Source organism: Schistocerca nitens, unplaced genomic scaffold (assembly GCF_023898315.1).
Source record: "Schistocerca nitens isolate TAMUIC-IGC-003100 unplaced genomic scaffold, iqSchNite1.1 HiC_scaffold_351, whole genome shotgun sequence".
NCBI lineage: Eukaryota > Metazoa > Arthropoda > Insecta > Orthoptera > Acrididae > Schistocerca > Schistocerca nitens.
This window is the reverse complement of record NW_026045885.1, coordinates 227916-251203: the sequence shown is the minus strand read 5'-3', so window position 1 is coordinate 251203 and position 23288 is coordinate 227916. Positions and strand designations below refer to the sequence as shown.

General features: G+C 41.9%; 1 protein-coding gene across 1 annotated transcript in view; it reads right to left on the bottom strand.

Annotated features, from left to right (window-relative positions):
* The window catches only part of LOC126228021 (myrosinase 1-like), a 116223-nt gene that overhangs the window by 68828 nt on the left and 24107 nt on the right, over window positions 1-23288 (bottom strand). Inside the window, exons 2-3 of the mRNA XM_049942266.1 lie at window positions 10814-10939; window positions 8579-8725 (exon numbers count right to left, since the gene is read on the bottom strand). Of these exons, the coding sequence (XP_049798223.1) occupies window positions 8579-8725; window positions 10814-10939 (273 nt within the window). The remainder of the gene's footprint in view (window positions 1-8578; window positions 8726-10813; window positions 10940-23288) is intronic.

Below are 23288 nucleotides of genomic sequence, written 5' to 3'. Positions count from 1 at the left end.
CTTCTACTCGTGTCAAAGAGATACATAGCTGAAAACGCATATATACACCCCAGACATCGGTGAGATACCAATTTGAATGTCGCCCGACGTATGGACCGACAACCAGAAATAATGCTTAGTGCGCCTTTTCCTTTCATAGCAGGACTCGGTTGGTTGTCGTCCGTGGCAATCTTACAGCACAGTGGTGCGTCGAAGGTATTCTGCACCCCGTTTTATTGCCCTTTATGACAAACCATCCTCGGATTAAATTTCAGCAAGATAATGCTTTTCCGCACAGGACGAGAGTTCTTGCCAAACCTTAACTTGACCAGCAAAGTCGGCGGATCTCTTCTCAATTGAAAACGTCTGCAGCATTGTGGAAGGGAACCTTCAACCAACTGAGGATTTTGAGCTGCTAACGCGCCAACTGGACAGAATGTGGCACGATATCTCAGGAGGACATCCAACAAAGATGTCAATCAGTGCCAAGGCCAACAACTACTTGGAAAAGGTCCAGAGGTGTACCAACGCGTTTCTCACTTGCTCAGTTTGTTAAGATCATCCAATTTTTTTTGAAAGCATAGTCATTTGTCTGTCTGTACCTGTACGTCACGTCTACCGATATCCTTCCCATTCTGATAATTCGTTTGTGGTGCGTCGTTCTTTTGTCTTAGAGTGTAATATAGGATTTAATATAGTGAATCTCTCGTTTAGTCGTTCATGTAAACGAGACAATCGACTACATTTTACATTCGTGAAAGGTAACCGGATTGTGAGAGGTTCGCGAAAATTATCGTCCGGCAGGGTGGCTGTTTCTGCAATACAGACAATCTGAGATGTATTTGTCTTTTCGTCGCTCCAAACAGAGTGGCCATTTATTCCTGCTAGCTCTTCATTGTACTAATAACACTAACTTACCTCAGCGGGATCCTCCTTCGGAAGATCAACGAATTCCACCTCTGCTTTCTTGCAAATAGTCTCGGCGTTCACAGTCAGTTTACAGGCGTCGTCTTCGAGCGGTGGAATATCTTCTAGCACATTGGTCACGTCGAAACGCCCAATGACGCGGACCTGTGGGTGGTTTGACTTCATCATCACTGACTCTGCTGTAAAGGCAAGCGTCTAACCTACAGAGAACCTTACACACTGACTTAACTTTCTAAAATGGGTTATACGAGATCTCTATGTGTAGGTTGTAATAAAGCTGAAGAACAGTGTTACAGATGCCTGTTAAGAAGTAAGATAGAGGTAGAGAACTAACAGGTACAGGAATGTAATGGAGGGGGAACACTTTTATGGGCCAGACTGATGAGAAAGGCTAACGTGAATACTGGTAAGGCAAGGAGGAATAGTTAATCGGGCGCTTGAAAGTAAGAATTGTTAAGATACGTTCAGGTTCGAACATAAGAAGCAGGTTATTGCCCATGCAGTGCTTCGTGCAATCCATAATACAAAATGATCACGCAGAAGAATGAAACTTGCTAAGAGAATGATGATCTTAAAACTTCAGACATTCTCTGTGATCTACATGGCATGTAATATTTGTGATGGTTTTTGTTTACTTCTTACAATAGGACACATAAAGACGTACAGCAACTACGTAGCAAAACATGCACTCAACTCTAAAGAAGAGAGCTAGCTAAAGAAAATGTCGATATATATGTCTTTTATTACTACTCTGAATCATGTATAAAGTTAACTAATACATCCAATAATCGTGATATCGTTGGAGTTAAAAGGAAGCGTATTTCTCAGTTGTCCAGATAATTAATTTCATTTACAATAAAAGTGTTTAGTCAAGTATAAAACGTTCACACGTCTTTCACGTTCATCTGTCATATACCAGAGCTTGTATGATTGCTCTGATGTTGTTAAAGATTTATGTTTTAATTCACTCCAATAAAGTTACAGCCGTTTCCCCCCAACAGATGTTGTTCTTCTACTTAACTGATGTCTGTTATACGTATGATTTCATATTTTTAACCTCCAATAAATAGAATTACTTCCTAATGCATTACTAGTAGTCGTCTTGTTGAGTAATATATTTCTCATTAATGTTTTCTGTTTCGTTACGTATCACATATTTGTATTCATGCAGTGGTAACACTTTTATGTCTAGAATTATTACTGTGTTATCACGTGGAACTATTTTGCGTGCATTTATGTGTGTCACTCTCTTCTGTCAAATCATCCCGGCTTATAAGTGTGAGGAGCGTTTTTAGCCGTATAGAATCTGTCCCAGCTCGTGTCATTCAATAAAGTATTCGACTTCCTTAGGATTTCAGATAACCAGTGCAACACCATCAACCACACAGTAGTAAATTACAAACAGATGTTATCCGACGTATCCCTAACAGCACAGCTGTGGCGAGGCAACATAACATGTAGAAAGTACGTGCAGTGGCAGCCGCAATGACGGGAGTATGCTGATTGAGACGTAACGTGCCATCGTTGACGAGGTCATTAGAAAACTTTGTCTAGATATGGGAAAGGATGATGGGTGAAAGAGCATGTGTTCTTTTCCATTCGATGCATCTCGACTATGTTTTATAACAGGACCAGCGAAACCCGTAACACAGTTTGCACAAATTTCCATTTCCTACTAAATTATTCATTTACTCTGATTAAGTACCTGAAGTAAAAATTGGTCAGAGGTAATCCTCTTTCGTGACTGAGAAGCGCAGTCTTTTGGTAAATATTACTATGTAAGTCGTATTTCGCACATTCGTTGTCTTCTGATTAGATGGTTATGACGTTTGAAGTGGGAAACACTTGCAGATAGACGACGAGCTAAACGGAAGGGGCTGCTCACTAAATTCCAAAAATCCTATCTTCGCCGAGGATGTAGATCATATATTATTACGACCAACTTTCAAATTCCGCAATGATCACCATTCAAAGATAAGGGAATTTACAGCTCGTACTGAACGTTCAGACAGTCGATTTTCCCTCGTGCGAATCGCGATTGGAAAAGTGTGTGTGTGTGATGGTGGGGGGGGGGGGGTAAATATGACTATAGCGCGAGTAGTGCCCTCCGCCACACACCGCATGGTGGCGAGCGGAGTATATATGTAGATATAGAGTTTGCCCCATAAGATGTTGCTCAGCCTGCGGCGGAAGATGATCCAAAACACTGTTTCATTTAAATAATTTATCCTCGAAGGCAGCCGACTACTGACTGTACAAATCAAAATTCTTGTTATATTTCTTTTTATGAATTGCTATCCAACAAAGACATCGTAATACTATAGTAATTATCTATAACTTCGGCATCAAATCCGATAGATACCGGTGTGGACGAACAGATGGGATGGCACTGTTTCAGTTCTCGTGGTACGTCTGTCAGAACCTGTACCGAAAATGCCTCGGCCACCCTTCATTCGCCCTTTCCTTACGGCTTGTGCCATTGATTCCATGTGGTCTCTGCAACTGCTCGTATGCTCTTATAATTTTTATACTCTTACAGTCTACTTATCCAGATAGTTTTCATCAAGAACGTAATTAAAAGATCACGTGAGCGTCAGCATTAGAACAACCGTTGGCAGTATCACAATAAGGCAAAACAGACGCCACAAAAGTTTAGCTGGAGCAATTAGGAGTGAGCTATGTTAGAAGGTAGATAAAGGAGTCCCAGTAGAGCGCCTTTGTGGATGTCATAGAATATTCCATAAGTTCATTCGGAATCCTTATGACGTCACATTTATCCTATTGAACTTTTACAAGGATTGAACCATCGTACCCGTTACCACGCATACTGATTTGGTGTAATAGTCATTCCGTTTCTATCATCTGTCTTAGGTGGCACGTTCACCATCTAGTCGGCTACAATCATTAAGATTTTGTGATTCCTTCTGTCTTCTTTATCTATCCCCTACTGCCACACAACATGTTAATTTATGGCGTTCATAGTCATTTATTTCCAGCTCTTGGTTTCAAATCCCCTGACATATGGATGTCGGATTCGAGACATCATTTCAACTAATAGGTCTGCCTAATGTCACACAATTACAGAACTGCATCGCAGCTTTTCCGTTTACTATTGATACGTCATCGCAATGATACCTCTGTTTAGTGTGTGTTGATGAGACAAGTTGTGCAACTGCTGTCTACATTTACAGTACAGTGAGGCCTGTAGCCGACCTCGTCTGTTTCTCCCACAAAATGGCTGAGGACGCAATCTACTGGCAGCCACAGGTCAACCTAAGCTTAGTGGCAAGAATCAGAACAGTCCAGCTTTGATATGGTCGTATGCTTCAGTAAAGTATTATATCTTTCTTAAAGACACAAGGTAAACAAGGATTTGTTTCCGCAAGTAGTATCTTCTGTGATAATTTCACTTCTGCCACGCGGATTAATGTATTCCACGTTTCCATAAATCGCTCAACACTATCCTCGTCGTAGTTGCGTTAATAATGAGGCAACCGATTTCAATCTCGCTCGGCCCACAATTCCAAATCGCACTGCGTGTATAACGCGATCGTCGCAAACTGAAAGACAGCTTCTAATCCTACACGTTTGCCTCGAGCTTACGACACCGATGGACAGATGAGAGTCTGGCCAGCAGTAGAGCTCGACCAGCTGCCACTCTACAAGGCTGTCGTCTATAATCGGTGCATCTCAACTCCTTGGAGACCGACATGGGTCACGCTAGTGGCATTCCGAACTCATGGAAATTTTACAACTGAAGCTTACTGTATCTCAACAGTAGTACTGAGTTCGATCTAAAGTTTACCATAACAGCTTGTAACCAATGGACTTTAGTATTACTGAATTGTAATAAAATGAATCCCTTGTACAGTCCTTCATGTAAACTTGATTTTCGACTGCATTTTACTGTCATGTAGGAATGTCTGGAGCGTGAGACATTCCAAATAAATAAACAAATTTCGCAGAGAGGGTGATTCTGCAATGCATGCAGTCAGACGTGTAATTGGATTTTCTCCGCTGTAACCCTGTCAGGCCATTTCTTCCTACTAACTATTCATGGTAGTAATGCTACTGACTTACCTCAGTACGGAACTCCTGCGGAGCATCGAGCAACTCTGGTTTCTGCGGTAAAATTTCAGGTTGAGCACTCAGTTCGGAAGTGTCGTCCTCAAAACGTGGAATCTCTTCAGCCATGTCTTCCTCACCGAAGTCCCAAGAAAAATTGACCTGCGGGAGGTTCGAGTTTATCATTAGTAACTGAGCTAGAATAACATGTGTCTAAAGGACAGAAATCTTTCGACGTCTGTCACAGCATTCATAAATGGATTAAATATTAAATAACTAAGGCTTAACTGTAGGCTGTAATAAACGTGAAATACAGTGTTTTTGATGTATGTTAAAATTGTGAAGATATGGGCACGTTAGAAAAAAAGAATCAGACCATCGCGTATACAGTGGGATAGGGCGTGTCATGACGTAAAATGATTAGACCATGCAAAAGAGTGAAACCAAGAAAGACTATGATGATCTAAAAACAGGACGCATCCTTTTATAACCGTATGATATGTAACGTCTTCGATGGGTTTTGGTGGTTACTACTTGTGATCTTACAGTAACTGTGCCGGTAGATTTAAAAAAGGAAGATTACTAACGAAAATATAAATATATTTTGATATTGCTACTCTGTATCTTTCGCCAGATTGAAATACTGCGCCTGATTAACTATACTTCATGTAGAGTTATTTACTATATGTTTATCAGTGCTCGATATATTGTTTTTAAATATTTTAAATTCATACTCCTTTCACACTGTCCTGCTATAAGATGATGCATAATTCCTCCGAACATATTAATATCATATTCTTTGATTAATTTACACCAATTATACTAAAGCCACGTCCCCCTATGTGTATTGTTCTTCATCTTCCTTCTTCTTCAGTTTCATAGCCTAGCATTCCTTTCAACATTTATATTCTTGCATGCAACCTTAGTTTTACCTTAGGGCCTTGTAACAAGTTGAGGATAATATTATTGGTCTGTAGTAGAGTGAATATCTCTCTCTGATCTTCTTTTAAATCTGACTGTCAGTTGCAGTCTCTCATGCTCTGAAAGCACGTATGGAGCTTGAGCGATTCCCAATAATACTCTGAAGCACCAAAGAAAGTGCTATAGGCATGAGTTTTGTAATACAGAGATATGTAAACCGGCAGGATACACCTGTGGAGTCCGCAACGCCTGTATAAGACAATAACTGTCTGGCGCAGTTGTTAGATTGGTTACTGCTGCTACAACGGCAGGTTATCAAGGTTTAACTTAGTTTGAATGTGGTGTTATAGTCGGCAAACGAGTGATGGGACATGACATCTCCGAAATAGCGATGAAGTGGGGTTTTCTCGTACGATCAGTTCATGAGTGTACCGTGAATATCAGAAGTCCGGTAAAATGTCAAATCCCAGACATGGGTGTGGCCGGGAAAAGATACTACAAGAACGGGACCAACAACTACTGAAGAGAATCGTCCAACGTGACAGAAGAGCAACCTCTCCGCAAATTAATGAAGATTTCAATGCTGAGCCATCAACAAGTGTCAGAGAGCGAACGGTTCAACGAAACATCATCGATATGGGCTTTCGGAGCCGAAGGCCCCTTGTATATCCTTGCACTACAGAAAGCTTTAAGCCTCGCCTGGGCGCGTCAACTCCGACATTGGACTGTTGACGAGTGGAAACATATTTCCTGGAAGGACGAGTCTCTATGTTTAAACTGTATTGGGCGGATGGACGTGTACGGGTATGGTGACAACCTCATGAATCCATGGACCCTGCATGTCAGCAGGGGACTGGTGGAGGCTCAGTAATGGTGTGAGGCGTGTGCAGCTGGAGACAGACATGAACATTGTTGAGACTTACGATGTCTTGTTCAGAAGAGATATCCATCCTCTCGAACTCTTACGGATTTATATACAGGCCTGCAGGATTCATGCTGTCAGTTCCCTCCAACACTACGTCAGCCGTCACTCGAGTCCGTGCCACGTTGTGTTGCGGTACTCTGGGTGCTTTGCAGGCGCCCTACATGATATCAGGCAGGTGTACCAATTTCTGTGGCTTTTCAGTGTATTACCTGGCAGTGGAGGATTCCGCAGTGCATACCATCTGAGATACCATCTGTACATTCTTCCCTCTCACGCTGTCTGGCCGTTCCCTCCTGCTTATTTATCATGGTAGTAATAATATTGACTTACATCAACGGGATTCTCCTGTTTCTTCTCTCGTCTCTTCCGGCGGTTGCGAGGTTCTACAGGAAGCTTGAAATCGTGGGAAACAGACAGAGGAATTTCCTCGGCCACATTTATCACCTTGAAGCGCCCAAATATACGGACCTGGGGGAGTTTTATTTTTACCATCACTAATTTAGACAAGACGTCATGTATACAGCAGATATAAAGCTTTAGATATCTTAATTGTAATAATTAAACAGACTATATATTCAATAAGTAGCCCATAATTGTAGTTTTAAAAGAATTTTGGTACGGTGCTACTGATGTGTGCTGAAAGTTAAGATATCGAATAAGGTAGAGAACTAAGAGATACAAGGGGAAAAGACAAAGGAAGATGGTTATGGAGCACACTTAGTAAATTATGTGTAGTTTGTTGTTACTAGTGCTAAGGCATCAACAAGAAGTTAACTTATGACACAACATCAAATAAATTTGAAGTTCCAGTACACAATTAAATACGTAGGGAATAGCAAGTGAGAGTGCTTACTAACGAAAATGTAAATTAATGTTTATAATTATCTTTGTTATCACACTAGTTTTTCTTAGCTTATTCTTAGCATCGTCATTTGAATTTATGTTTTGTGTTCCTTGACACTGCCTAATCAACCTCGAATTTCGATTCTGGAACATTACAGGGGGTCTCTACGACAGCACTGTTATCTTTTGTTTAAGAATCCCCACGCTCTAATATCTTCTCTAACACGTCTGTGTTCTCTGTTCTGGTTATTTATTTTCTTATCAGCTATTCTTCAAGTTTCTAAACTTTCTCCTGCATGAGCTCTTGGTAAGCGTCAGAGGCACTGGAACTGTAACATACGTTATATCGTTGTGCCCTTGTGTACATTTTTCTACAGTGGATACGTACTACTTCCTGAAATTTTAAACTGATGGTATACGCTTTTACCTATGTACGGAAGTGCTTAGTTTTATGCACAGGTATCCAAACTAACACTCCCTATGTCCATATCTTGCCTACTGGAGACTGAGGTAGCACGTCAAAAGCTCTTGCCAGATTTTGGTGCACTGAGTCACTGTTAACCTTCGTTTCTTATTTGGTGAAGGTGGAGTGCGGAAGAACACTATTGCGTGTGAGACGAGTGATATATTCCGAAACCCTGACAGTTTTACAGACGAAGCTTAGTGCACAAATACAATTGCTCCTTTGCACCTTAGAATTACCTTAGGTTCTTGTAACCAGTGCACGTTACTAATATTGTATTGTAATCAAATGCAATTCTTATTTAGTTCTTCATGTACAAATGAAAGACTTATCCGGCAGAGTAACAGATTCTGCAAAGCATACAATTTGCTACTTTATTAGGTCATACTTCGCTCTCGTTCTTTCTTACCCTTTCTTCGAGTTTACTTCACACGGCTGTACTGATATTGACTTACCTCTGCATAGCCGCCCTTCAGCGTACAGTCCACACTATTATCTCCATTCCTGATGTGACTGGCTGATTCTGGGGTCCATTGGCAGGGAAATATCTCAAAGACAGAAGGCACTTGTGACACCCTCCTCTTTTTCAAGCGGCCATAAACCTGGAAGAGTGGGTTGCATTTTTTCTAACAGATGCGAACATTCTAAACACTTGACTTACAATACTGAAACAGATTTTGTACAACATATGCAGTCCATAACTGTATCGTTTAAGAGATGTGAAGTACGGAGCTACAGATGGCGGTTATAAATTAAGACATCAAATAAGGCAGAGAACTAAGAGCTACAAGAATGAAAACGTGAGGTAAGATTTTAATGGAAAACACTTGACAAAACTGTGGCACGGTAATATGGCTACTGCTAAGGCATCCTGTAATAGTTAAACTGGCGCTTGAAAGGAGAAAAATTGTAAGTACAATGAAGGTTTAGAATATGTGAAGCAAATGTGGATAGATATATACAGTAAACACGTAGTGAAATATGAAGGCAGGAATATGCCGGACTGAAACTCGTGTACGAGACCTTTGCCTTTCTCTGAAGTTTGGAAGTCGGGAAATGAGGCACTGGTCGAAGTACACTTGTAAGGACAGGTCGTGTGTCGTACTTGGTTAGTATAGTCGATGGAGCGCGTGCCCGCAGAAGGCAAATTCATTCTGCTGCCATAGTCCCACTGTGATCTCTATGCTACTGACGAATGAGACGAATTTGAAAATTCGTTAAGAACATAAAGACTGGAAGCCTCTCTAGGTTGGAGAAAAAGCCTGCTACATAAAGTATCATTTAAGGAACACACATCTGTGTGCAACCGGCCCGTGTGGCCGCGCGGTTCTAGGCGCTTCAGTCTGGAACCGCGCGACCGCGATGGTCGCAGGTTCAAATCCTGCCTCGGGCATGGATGTGTATGATGTCCTTAAGTTAGTTAGGTTTAAGTAGTTCTAAGTTCTAGGGGACTGATGACCTCAGATGTTAAGTCCCTTAGTTCTCAGAGCCATTTGAAACATCTGTGTACACTAAACGCATATCCTTATTGATGGCGTCATGAAAATAATGCTCTGTCATATAGCTATGGTTAAGATCATGATGTCAGAAATGGGAAACATGTGGCATTACTCGCAGTAGCACGCTGAGAAGAGTATTGATGACGTAAATAACTGTAGACGTTTTACAAACTACTGTGTACCTATTTTAATACCGCGTGGTCTGCGATGGTGTGACATGTCTGGGTTACATCTACTAAGGGAAATGAACTTATCCATTAAAAGATATAAAGTTTTCCTAAATGTTTGAACCATTCATCAATTGCTACTCCTGAATATTCTCAAAAGGAACGATGTTTAATCCTACCAGGCATGTTTTTACGGTTTGACCCACAAATCTGTAACAATATCGACTGAATGTAATTTTCGGTTGCCTTCATGCGTACTTCACTTTACTATTTATTAAAGACAGGATGCTGCTGTCCGCAGCGTTGCGACTGATTGCCACATTATGTATAGAAATTGCCTCCTAGTAGGAAGAACGTAAGTACGCGGTCTTCTTTTCTCAAACCGTTAATTACTGCATGCTTGACTGAATGAAATTGTAATGTAATATACAGACATCGTATAAACACAGACCGTGTGATGGTTTCTAATAATTAGTCTCTCCCTCCGCATGCACAACAAAATGCGAACATAGAAAATACGGGCAATATGTAACATATGGAAGTTTTGGTCGGTCCGGGATGCGTACGTGTATAGCCGAAATGTTTTTCTTCAGTTCAGTTTACTAGCTTAATTCCAACCATTAGCGTTGTTTCCGTTGTCACCAGTTATTACGAGTCCTTTTGTAAGCAGGTATAGCTATTACGCTGATCCGAAGATCATAGGAAAGTGAGCGGCTAGTGTTATGGAGGTGATGGATACGAAGACGTGTGGCTGCAATTGGGTTACGTGGCTCGACCCACCCTTATTTCACTGTCGCTGAAAATGCACTTATAAAACGGTGGGGTCAGTGTGCACTGTAGGAGGAGCTGTCGTTTGGTGATGGCTTGTTTATGACGAGTAGTTGAGAGAGTTTAGCCGAGTCCAGAAGCTGATACAGTGAGATTCTGTATGGTGCTGTATCAGTGACTATATTAACTGTAATGTAACTGGGCGTTGGCTTCATTGTGGAATCTTCCATACACCTTGGACTTGCTCAGTGCTTACCTTCTCCATGTCCACATTTCTGTAATCATAGACGTCCGTCGAACGTGCTTTCTTTGATTTCTGCCCCAAATCACGTGTCTTCTTCCTGCAGGGAAGACACAGACAGCACAAAATGCTGTAAAGCACCTGCGAAGACAAAAGAACATTAGAACACGTGTGACTCAGAGTTTATGTATTCAGACAGCAAAATGACACCGCCTCATACTCTTGCTGCAGAGCAGTCAGTAAGTTACGAATTTTTTGTGTACTACCTTTCACATGGACTTGACCCTTTCCTCAATTTCTTTGAAAAATACCCTAAAACTACAAAATATCACATGAAGAGTGCCGGAAACTGACAGACTATCCCCCTGCCTCCTCTATCCCAGGAAAGAACGACATGTCATGAAGCAGGCACGCAAGTAAGCTTCACGACGTTCACGAAGAATGGCAGCCACTATCAGTACACGCGTAACACCAGCAGTATCACATTAACAACCGAGGTACTCTTCCCCACCAAAGTAGAGCTACACATGAGAGATTTAAGAAATGGAATTGTATGTGCTATCACCTATCACGGTTTTCGGGGTCGTTCAGTGGAGCGTTCGGTCAGCCAAAGAAAATGAAGAAAGTCTTCCCAGAGATTTCATATCCAATTATATCTGCAGCTTGCGTTTCCGAAACCTTTTTGGCACAAGACAGACGTATCATTTCTAGAGAGTTCTGTATTATCAGGTCGAGCAGACCAGAGTGGAAAGACGGTTTCGCCGGCCGCAATGGCCGAGAGGTTCTAGGCGCTACAGTCTGGAACCGCGCGACCACTACGGTCGCAGGTTCGAATCCTGCCTCGGGCATGGATGTGTGTGATGTCCTTAGGTTAATTCGGTTTAAGTAGTTCTAAGTTCTGGGGTACTGATGACTTCAGCAGTTAAGTCCCGCAGTGCTCAGAGCCATTTGAACGAAAGGCGGTGTCCCTGTCCCGCTGTGGGAAGAAGACACTTTTTCGGAACGATAGATCAGTTCCCCTAATATAAGACTGTAGATATCAGTAGCGCAGATATAATTACGTTTTGTATTATTCACCCTGTTATCGGTACGTGTCTCCCCGTAAAGCAATGTAAGCGAAGTGGAGTGGAATGCACTGTTGAACAACCTCTGGTGATCTCAACGCTTACATCGCAAGATAGGTAAATTCGTTCCGGAGAAAACGAATCCTATCGGAGCACAAAATTCGAATATTCTCCTGTTTGAAATGACTCTGACTGAAGTATGGTCTACCAGCGGCCTCATTGTAGTTCCCTCAGCACCTTTAAAATTTTCCCAAATGTTTTTGCACGCGAACATATTTGCACTCTATTTAACACGCAACTCATCTCTCATTCTTACAGACTCCCCTCCCTGCAACCCGCACCCCTACTACTACTGTACCCCCTCACTGTCATTGTCTCCCTCTTGCTCTCTCTTACTGCTACTATTTCATTCATCCCTTCAAACTGCCGCCGCCTTCTCACTGTCGCTATCTCTCTCGTCCTCGATGTCACTGCCATAGACGCTGTCTCTCTTTATCGATGGCTTTCACTCACTTCCAACTGCACCTTCCCTTTACTCCTGTCTGTGTGGCACAGTCTCCTTCACTCTTTTCCTAGCACTGTCAGCTACGATACTATGCCACTGTTACACTCTCTTTCTCTCACATTACTAATGTCTCCTTCGATCTTTCTATGCCACAGCCACCTTTTACTACCTTCCAGTATATCTGTGTCTTTTCCAATGCCGCTTTAACATTTTCTCTCTGCATAAAAAAGCGCGCGAATTTGCCTGCATGCCAAAATCGTTGGGAAATTTTTAAAGGTGCTGGGGAAACTAAGATGAGGCAGCTGGTACTCCACTTTTCTGTCAGACTCTTTTGAACAACAGCGTGTTCGCCGTTTTAGTGCTCCTGTAGGAGCATTTTTCCGCTACTTCCCCACTTTTGCCACCCACAGTAGGGAATGCCACTCATATGGATAGAACTTTACGCTTCAGTAAAATTTTGATACATTACTTATATGAAACTCAAATATTGCGCGACTAATTTTACACCTCACAGAGTATTTAGCGCGCACAAAACTTTCCCTGTGCTTCACTACTACAACGTGGGCTTACCAAAACTCTTCTGATGTTAGTGAAGACACTTTACAACTTGTTCATCGGTGCTATGCCACTTCATAAACTACGTTTTCGGCTCACAACGTATTACGCTTCTTCGTTACACGCTAACACCCCTGTGATATCATGGAATACGGAATCTTCACAAATGATTGTGTAGCGTTGACTAACACGTAAGTAATATAAGATCTCCATATCTTGAAAAGACAACCTGCAATGCTGGAAGACAGATGCTACAACTAACAGGTTGTAAAAATAAAAAAAAGGTCGGGAACATCAGAAACAGATAATTATTGTCAAACGTTGAATAGTGTCATTAAGCTGTCCGATGTGTTGAATACAGTATGAAAACTCAGAAATCGCAAATGGAGCCCGGACCAAATGTTTGTCTCACGATTGCAGTCCCGTTATTCCACCAGTAGCCATAGCATCTGGCCATATCCTGCGATCACCTTTTCAGCTAAAAGAGCTGAAGAAAATGCTGCAGTCCTCGACGAACTCTGTCCTTGGAGTGAATCATGTTCACTATCCTTCGCTGTGTAATTCGCCAAATAGTTCCTTGACAAAGTTTCTACGAACTTTCAACGGTATTTGGATGACACTCTTTTCCTCACTGAACAGTTCAAATAATTATTCCAGCTCCGTGACCTAAAGCAATGGCCGGAAGTAGAACGACGTCTTGAGCCAGAAGGACCCTTGGATAGTTTATTAAGACCCACTCAGAGTGGTAGCTGCGATAGAAGTATTTGCTTTCAAAAAACCAGGTGGGGTTTCCGGAGGGTAACGGAAACTATGCGTTCTTCGCATTATACATTTTGAAATTTTTCGTTCAACACTAGGCAACATTTTTGCATTAGCGTTTATCGACGTAAAGGTGCGCACGACAATGTTTAAATTTCACTTCTACTACTAAAATTAAGCGATATGTGTATTCCAGAGACGTTTTTGTTTGGGATTCAAACCTTCCTAAGATACAGTGCTCTGACTGCAGAACAAATTGCTATTACAACCTAGAGAGGACTGCCTCAGTGCTCCATGCCCAGCCCTTATATGTTTTAAACGTACACACGAGATACGGACCACGTAAAACATCATTTCACCCGGCATTGAAACTATCCGGGTTGCAGATGATTTATACCTTTCTCCTATACACCACGATCTTGAAGCTTAGTCAGCGTCTTGAATCCTGTACAGCATGATCTTGAATATCTTTGCACGGCTTTAGACAGAGTCGTTTACGCATTAACACGCTGTTACAATGTCTACAACCTAACAATTTCAACTCAGAAATGTTCCATGGTTCTCTTTAACCGGAGATGGTTGCGACGGTGTAATTCATCCATTTTATTACAGTGTGTCTCCCTCCCATAGGCAACTGAAGCCTGTGGTGTTTCGAACGCGCTTCAGATGGGATGATCACATATCTCTTGTAATCAGGAAACAGCATTAACATTACGATATCTGTAGATGTAACTTGGTAGGGTGTGGAGCCCACAATTCTCTTGAACATATCCTAGGGCCTCCTCCGCTCAGTCATCGATTATGGATACCAAAGGTGCACCTCATAAACTTGAATTAGTACATTTCGGTTGCCAGCAATTTTGCCATGGAACAATGCGATCAACTTCGACAAATACATTACCAGTAGAGACGCTTGAATCTCCGCCGTATAAGCTACTATTTCGCCTCACACCCCGTTACACGTGCATATCTTACTTGTTCAAGTAGGGTAACTTTCGACCTTCGTCTCACGGAAACGGGCTCGGTATTGTAGGAGTATTTTGTAGGAAATCCAGTCATATGCTATTAAAATCCGTCTTGGAATCCGCGGCTCGGTTTTGGTTGAAAGAATACATGATAAACAATTTTGGGTGGTTTTCTGACAACCACCCATAAATTAATGATGCCTCCAGAAGCCTCTTAAGACGCACCATACACCATATCAAACCCAAAAGGCAGCAAACGATTGTGTCCGTTTACCGCAGCAAGAGATAGCATGAAATATTCATATTTTGAGCCTGCACTGTGGGACAGTGACACTAAGACAATGCTCCTGTTGGGTATACAATACAGAAGAGCATAGCACTTACAGAAAAAAATCTGTTCGTCAACTGTCATGTTCTTCTATATTGATCCCAATTTGGCCGGCCGTGGTGGCCGAGCGGTTCTAGGCGCTTCAGTCTGGAACCGCGCGACCGCGACATTCGCGGGTTCGAATCCTGCTTCGGGCATGGATGTGTGTGATGTCCTTAGGTTAGTTAGATTTAAGTAGTTCTAAGTTCTAGGGGACTGATGACCTCAGATGTTGAGCCCCATAGTGCTCAAGGCCATTTGATCCCAACTTGAAGTTGTAATATTTGCTATTATTACGTGGGTCTTCAAGACTTTAATATTTGCACTGAAGGTGGTTACTCAGTGACTAAAATCGATTTTCTGTAATAAATGCTTTCTCACCCTTTACGACGGGTGCTACCGATTTCGTTGTTTACATACTGTCAATTGTCAACGATGGCTGTCCTCTCCTGATGTGTCTTCCCCCATAAAGGCAGCTCTGTTGACGATATCACGTTATGTTCGTTACCAGATGATACGGTTTCTACTTAATATGGCATGACCCATTAGGATCAGATCATTTCCCTAATGTTCTGATGACAAACCGACAGCAAGATTCTTCCCTAACACTCCTTGGCACTCTTTCAAACAATCGTGGAGAATACAGTAGCTGTTGTGCCAGAAACGGATCCACAGCACGTATCCTGCTACACATTGTTCAATGTGTTAAATGTGACAGATCTCTCTATCCCAAAAACGACATGCTACTTCGTAATAGATTAACAGCTCTGTGACATGGGATACGGAATCCTCACAATTACTGAGCAACGTGGAGTAGCATTTAAGCAATATAAGCTCTCCTTATCTTCAGCAGACAATCTGCACTGCTAGAAGACGGATGCGAAACTAACGGTTTGCAAAAAAGAACTAAAAACGTCTTATCTGGATAAAATATTGTGAAACGATGAATAGAGATATTAAGATATCTGATGTGTGGAGTACAACAAGGAAACTCAGAAATCGTAACTGGAATTCAGACCAGAGAGAATTCGTTAGATTTTGTGCATGACGACTAAGTACTCGGCGAGAATATTTATTGGTCTAGAGGGACAGCAGTCCGACAGTAGCTCAATCACCCTCCTACGGGATGTAAGATAAGTTCTTCCGCACATAAGATCCAAATCGGAAATGTAGCGTCTTAATTGCTGACTAGTTAAAACATTACATCCGGTGTGTAACACCTACGGTTGAATTCAATCTCATATCTACATAGGCCCATTTCGTACTCCGTAACTACATATGTTTGTAAACCCCAAAATTCTCTACTACAGCTCAACTGTCGTATTCGACGAACATTGTTTATGTTTATACTAATGGCTTGTGCTTGCAAGAGATTTCAGCAGTACGACGTGTATTTCTTGTTCAGAAACTGAAATATTCCAAGCAATTTCGTCTTCCACCACATTTCTCATTTTCTACAGCAGAAGCTATAGCGATTCGAGAGACTCTTAGATCTGGTCGTCCCGCGGTGCTCCAGAACGTTCTGTAGCGTAACAATCCAGATGTGTATACGAATGTGTTCAGCAATGTCCATGGATCAGTAAAATGAATATTCTGGTACTGCAACTAAGCGAAGAGGTAAATGAATCTCCTTTCCGTGGAAACGAGGTCACTTGATATTAGTTTACAATGACTAGGACGAATAGATGACGAACAAGGCCGGTGTTTCTCACCCTGTAATTAATGTCATTTACCATCCTCAGATATCAGGTTGCAGAGGACGAAACTCGCCAAGGAAGAATGGGCAGAGGATTGGGTCTTTTAGTGTACCATAGAATTCAATACTACACTCCAATAGAAGCACCTATTAGAAGCTCCAGCAGGTTTCGAAAGTTTCAGGAGAGGAGGAGGCTGGTAACTGTTTTTCTACAGATACATCGAAACACAATGCAACTGTTTCCTGCAAGATCTTGAAGGTCTCCCTTCCGTCAAGTGTTACTGTTTTATTGTATCATGAAGATCCTGAAATACCCTTCCCAGTCCTCACTAAGCACATACTCTGTATCCAAATTTTATTTGTTTTGGTCTATGTTAGATAATTAATTGAGCTTGTTGTGCCTGATTGTAGGTTGCACTTTGCACCATGTGTTTTCTGTTCATCACTCGGTTCCGTTTCTGCAATCTCCCCGTAAGTTTCAGTATCTGACTGAAGAAAGCTGTTTATCGCAGTGTTAGCGTGGTTTGGACAGAGAAAGGTAATTTAAGGTTGTACATGTGTATAAATTCCGCTATGGAATAAGAGACCGCTTATTTGCGAAAAACAATGTAAAGATAAATTTTTTCGATGTACGAAAGCGTGATGAAAAGTGATGCCTCCAAATTTTTTATTCTGTTCTCAATATCGGTTGAGGTATTACATGTCATGCAAATTACTCGGTTGACTTTTTAGCATCGGAGATGGAAGTTGAAATACGCTGGCGCTAGAGTGCTCCGAGTTTTTTTCGTGTAACATGTCTGTGTGCATCGTAACTATGTCGTTGCGTGAGAAACAGAATCTCAAAAAACAGAAAATACGAATTTGAGGAGTTCGTCTACAAATGGGGCACAGACGAGCGCTGCGACATCTGAAACAATCCGTCAATTGTGTTCTCTGTCATCGATACATTCCCGACTAGGTCTCATCTGTTTTCCAAAACTTAAAGATTACCTTCGAGGACTTCGCTTTAATAGTAATGAAAGGGTGCAAGCAGAGGTGATGTAGACATGAAGAATAAAGGTGTAGAATGTGAATAACGTACGCTTTACTTAAAAACCTTAAGAGATTCAGCACTTTGTACACATTCAGCAACGACACACACATTCACATTCACAAGGCGCAGAAGACAGTGAGGAAGAAGAGGTGGAATGTAATGACAAAAGCGATGCATTTCGAATGAGGAAATGCTCGAGAACACCAAACCCTTAGCCAACACTGACAGTAAAGATGCTCCATACCATGTGTCGTGTCCACCTGAGATACTGAATACATCCGAGAGAAGTCGATTCAGATGTGCGCTGCCTGGATGTAAGGGTTTCACGTTATGCAGTACACTAAATGTATTTGTCTCACAGAAAAAAGGAACTGCTCTTTTCAATTCCATAAAAACAGCAGAAACGCGCCATATACGCAGCGACTTCAGGCGGTAACACACGTTGTCCCACGCTAAGACCACTGCACAACTAGACTGCCGCGTCATCAGAAGACAGTACATGCCCTGAGCCTTCTGCAGACACAGCTACACTGCGGTACGTATAATAACTGCGTCATGCTTTGAGAGTGAAATGGAACGGCGACTGGAAAGCTGCTCCAAAGTTGAGCTGCGCGAGGCAGTCCGACTCGTGTCGGCAAAACATCTAAATTTCACACAAACTGACCGTGAATTCTGGCTGTGTGTGGACAAAATGCAATGACGCGTCCCGCTGTATTGAAATGGTGTCATCAGTTTAACCAATGTTGAACAGCTGTGTAAGACACTGATAGGAAAGGAAGGACATCGATATTGACATCGACCAAGGAACACAATGTCCAGACCATCGAGGAACTGATTCAAGAAAGTCGCCACTTTCCGGCGATGAAGACATTCACATAGAGGTTCTGGAGAGATTCCGTGACCAACGAGTGGATTTTTATAATCGAGTAATTGAAGGACTGGTGGAAGGCTCCGAGGCCTGTTTACAGGGATTTGGTAACTATGTTGCTAAACTGTCACACGTATCTGTGTCAGTTTGAAGTGTAGGAGAGCATTCAGTACAATTTACTTGGCCTATCACGGGAATTTCTATCTTACTATTTGAGGTACTATTCTGTGGTATATATATATATATATATATATATATATATATATATATATATATATATATATATATATATATATATATATATATATATATCAGTCGGCAGTTTATAAGTAAACGTCAGCAAATTAATCCGCGGAAATAAGTCATTACCAGGATGAGAAACGTGTGCGATTACTGATGTAAAATATGTACTGTGTGTCCTAATATTTGGTGAATATCAAGAATTTTTGTAATTTAGTATTTCAATCTTATTTGGTCCCAGAAAAAGACATTGACCACCGACATAAAAGTTTCACGTACGATATGTAAGTTCAAAATTCAGGAGGATACAAAACATTTGTTTGATTTACAGGAGGTAAAAACATGATTAAATAAAATTTGTGTTAACTGTGATTACATAAAGGTGATATTGTCCATGTGTATGCTTCTCATTCTCTCCTGAGCTGTGTTTGGTATATTCTGTCTGTAGCTGATACGTGAATATTTATTAGCTACAAACCATGGCCCTTCAAGAAAATTGTACAATAATTTGAAATCATTGTTTGCACTGCTTATATTCTGCTTGCTCAGCATATATTATTTTGTATTTGTACCAAGTTTTTCGCAGTGTGGCTCAACAAACCCAATCCAAATTTAACGAGTAGTAAAACTCCTACAAGGGAAAGCTACATTGGTGTTGCCTGTTCTATTTATGCCTGTTTCGGATAAATCCACACGTTGTCTGCTCTACGACCCAGTTGGTTTCAGCCTAGTTAGCAGATTAATGTACGAGTGCTGTTGTTTTATAAAGACCCGATCGGTCGCGAAATGAAAATCACGCTGATAGTCAAAAATTATTTATTTGGAAGAGTTGATTGATTTGGGGGGTTGGGACCAAACTGCGAGGACTTCAATCCATTCGGATTGTGGAAGGATGGAGAAGGGAGACGACCGTGCCCTGTCAAAGGAACCATCCCAGCATTTGTCTGAAGCGTTTTAGGGAACTCACGGAAATCCAAAAATCCGGATAGCCGAACGCGGCTTTCAACCGTCGTCCTCGGGATCGCAAGTCAAGTATGCTAACCATTGCGCCACATCCATCAGTTCGCAAAACTTGGCTAACACCAACCATCTACTTCTCTACATAGTCACCGTTCAGCGTTAGACAAATGTCGCATCGTTGTACTGCATTTGGAATACCCAAGCCTTAGAAGGCAGCTGCCTGCGCTTTCCGAAAATTCTCTAGGCTGGTCTGCAGTCTTGTCTAGTCGGGACTGCGTGGCGGATGATATGTGCAGGTGTCGCAGTGCTCGTCTCTGTTCCACGTGAAACCAACTCTTCTTCATGGAGAGCGGTTCATGTGAGCAGAGATGAAACTCAGAGGGAGCCATGTCGGGCTGTAGGGCAGGTGATCAAACACTTTTCATCGAAAACGCTGCAGGAGCAACTTCATTGCCGCTGCAGTGTGTGGCCAGAAATCTCATGAAGAAGAAGGAAACCCCTAACAGTAACGGTACGTGAGCTGCATGTAATAAGGCGAGATCTATCGGCAGGCACTTGTTCTTGGCGGGGCCATTATTCTCTGTGCACTTTTACTTGCTCTCTGTGCTCTCTGTGCTCTCTGTGCTCTCACAGCTGAAAATAGTGACATGAGGCGATCGACGGGCATACGTGGGACACTGCCGGAGACATCTGTGCAAGGTTTCATCGGATTTCCTCTGTGGTTTAGACTTTACTACCCAGCAGACCTTAATAACGGAATAGCCTTCGTATGAGAGGACTACCAGTAACTTGCTGATATTAGCGACGCCGAAAGAGGAGAGAAACTGGTGTCGCTAATGCGTCTATTGCCCAGCGACCCATATCAATCTTAATCAGATACGGCTTAATTTTGAATGCGGACGAGTAGGAAGAGCAGCACACGATGACGGAGAGGTTAATGCACTGGAGTTTCCTACGTTTCGAGCCATTCAGGGATCACAGCTGAAATTTATGTCATTTCCGTAATTCAGTTCAGTCGGATGCCAGATTGGTACATCTGAGAATAGAGGACCCTTACGGTTGCACATCTTTGTCGGATCCTCGCGTCACCGAGTGGCCAAGGCCATGTTTTCCTTTCAGCTATATTGCGATCCACCGAATAAGCTGAAGTTCCAACACAGCTCTAGATATCCTTTTAATCTGTTGGCAAAACTTAGGATCATTAGTCAGCAGTTTGATTCCTAGTAATTAAGTCTCCATCTTCCTAATTCGTGCCTGGAACTCAACAAAAACACTCACTATTTTAATTGGAAAATTATTATTCTTCCACACAATAAATGGTTCACAATTATCATCCATTTCGAAACGTCCTTTTTGAGTCTGTGAAGTCTCCCTAAGTAGTGAATGTATTCTATTATCGACAACGCTAAATAACTACCTTCACTACATTAGTCGTAAAATTCAGTAAATGTATCAGCAGCAAATACATAGTGGACAAACATTTTAGATTCGTAAAATAGCTGCTAGCTGCGTTTACCGAGTCATTGCGTTGTCAATGTACACCTCAACACAAAATGCAGCTGTAGCAACATGATAAAATACGGTGGCATTGACACGCGCTTTTTATGCTAGTAGATCCTTTAATATATATATGCGCAACACACTCACGGGCGTTTAACCAATTATACTCCATTTAGACCTGTTCTGTGACTGATATATCGTTGTGTCCGAATAAAACGCTGAATATCGAGTTTCCAGGAACATGCATTAAAATTCAAAAACCCTAAATCGTTTTCTTATTCATAGTACTTAGCTAGAACATACTACCTGACAGGAAGGAAAGTTATTATGTATTGCTGACTCGACATAGTACCGACGTTCAAGGTACTGGAGCTCGACTTTCCAGCAAAAAACGACATTTAACATATTTTTCTGAGCATGTCAACCTGTATAAAATATTTCAAATCACTTTCAGTAACAATAATATTATTGTTAAGCTGATCATAACATGCTGCCTGAACATAGTTAATTCGCAATGCTTCAGCCGAAAACAAAATTATGATATTGTGAGGAAAGAGTGATGATGATTCAAAGCTGGTTTATCTTTTATTTTCTATTCAGTCCCACCTTCTTGTGGACTTAACGCTATTTGTTTGTGGTAATCGCACATTCAGCCTTTACTTAAACGGGGTGCTAATATTACTACTACAGTGCTACATTCGCATTACATGTGAGTCTGGAATCTCTGGATCGCATTTAAACAGTCCTGTTTATAAAAAGTTTAATTTGATTGACACCGGATGTTAGGCAATCTATCTGCGTAGCACATACGGCAAAGAACTTATCTGTGATGGCGGTAGGTTGGAGAATTACTGATGAACCATTTCATCGGACGTAGACTCACTACGGCTGGGAGAAACATGTACACACCCGAGCGGGAGACATGAGAGCTAAAGTTTAGCAACTTCTGTTCCCGATTACTGCATCTACTCTGTGGACTGGTGAGATTCGCTAGCAGAGTCCTGAGGAAGTGCAATTCATCCAAAAAATAAGATACTTACAAAAACCTTTGTCCAAGCAATTCTTCACTACTGCTGATCACTCTGGATCCTTGGAATAATAGAAGAGTTGGAGGAGATCCAACGGAGATCGATAGGTGTTCTCGCGGGATTGTATAGTAAGCGCGAGAGCGTTAAGGAAATGCTCAACTCCAGTGGGAGACTGCACAAGTGTTGTTGTGCAACACGGAGAAGCTACTGTGGAAATTGGGAGAGACAGAGTTCCGGAGAGAATAGGGCAGGATATTATATCCTCGCTTACAGCTGTCCTGAAATGATAATGGTGTGATACTCTGACTGATTACAGACGTTACAGTTGCGTATTATTAAGTGGTCGTCTCAAGCACCTATCGCGAATACAAGAGGAAAAATGGTTCAAATGGTTCTGAGCACAATGGGAGTTAACTGCTGAGGTCATCAGTCCCCTAGAACTTACAACTACTTAAACCTCACTAACCTAAGGACATCACACACATCCATGCCCGAGGTAGGATTCGAACCTGCGACCGTAGCAGTCGCGCGGTTCCAGACTGTAGCGCCTAGAACCGCTCGGCCACTCTGGCCGGCAATATAGGAGGGAAGGTGGGAATTCAGAAGCACTCTCGGCCACACGTCGTAAGGTGGCTTGCGAAGTATAGATTTCTATGTACAGTGATAGGCGATCACGCTGGAGACTGTGAGCCCCACATACGAAGCTCTATATTATTCTGATTGCGACGTATGAGGTAATAGCATTCAAAAGTAGCCGTTTTTTATGGTTGATGCACACAGTCGGGGATTTCTGATTCGACGTTGATGATGACTGAGTGTAGACAGTTATTGGTCACTTACCTCCACTGGCTTCATGGTTTCCTCTGATATCTGCCTCTCTTCAGTAATCAACCTTTTTTCGGTGACGACTTAAGCTTCTTCTATCACAGACGTGCAGCTCACTTCACTTT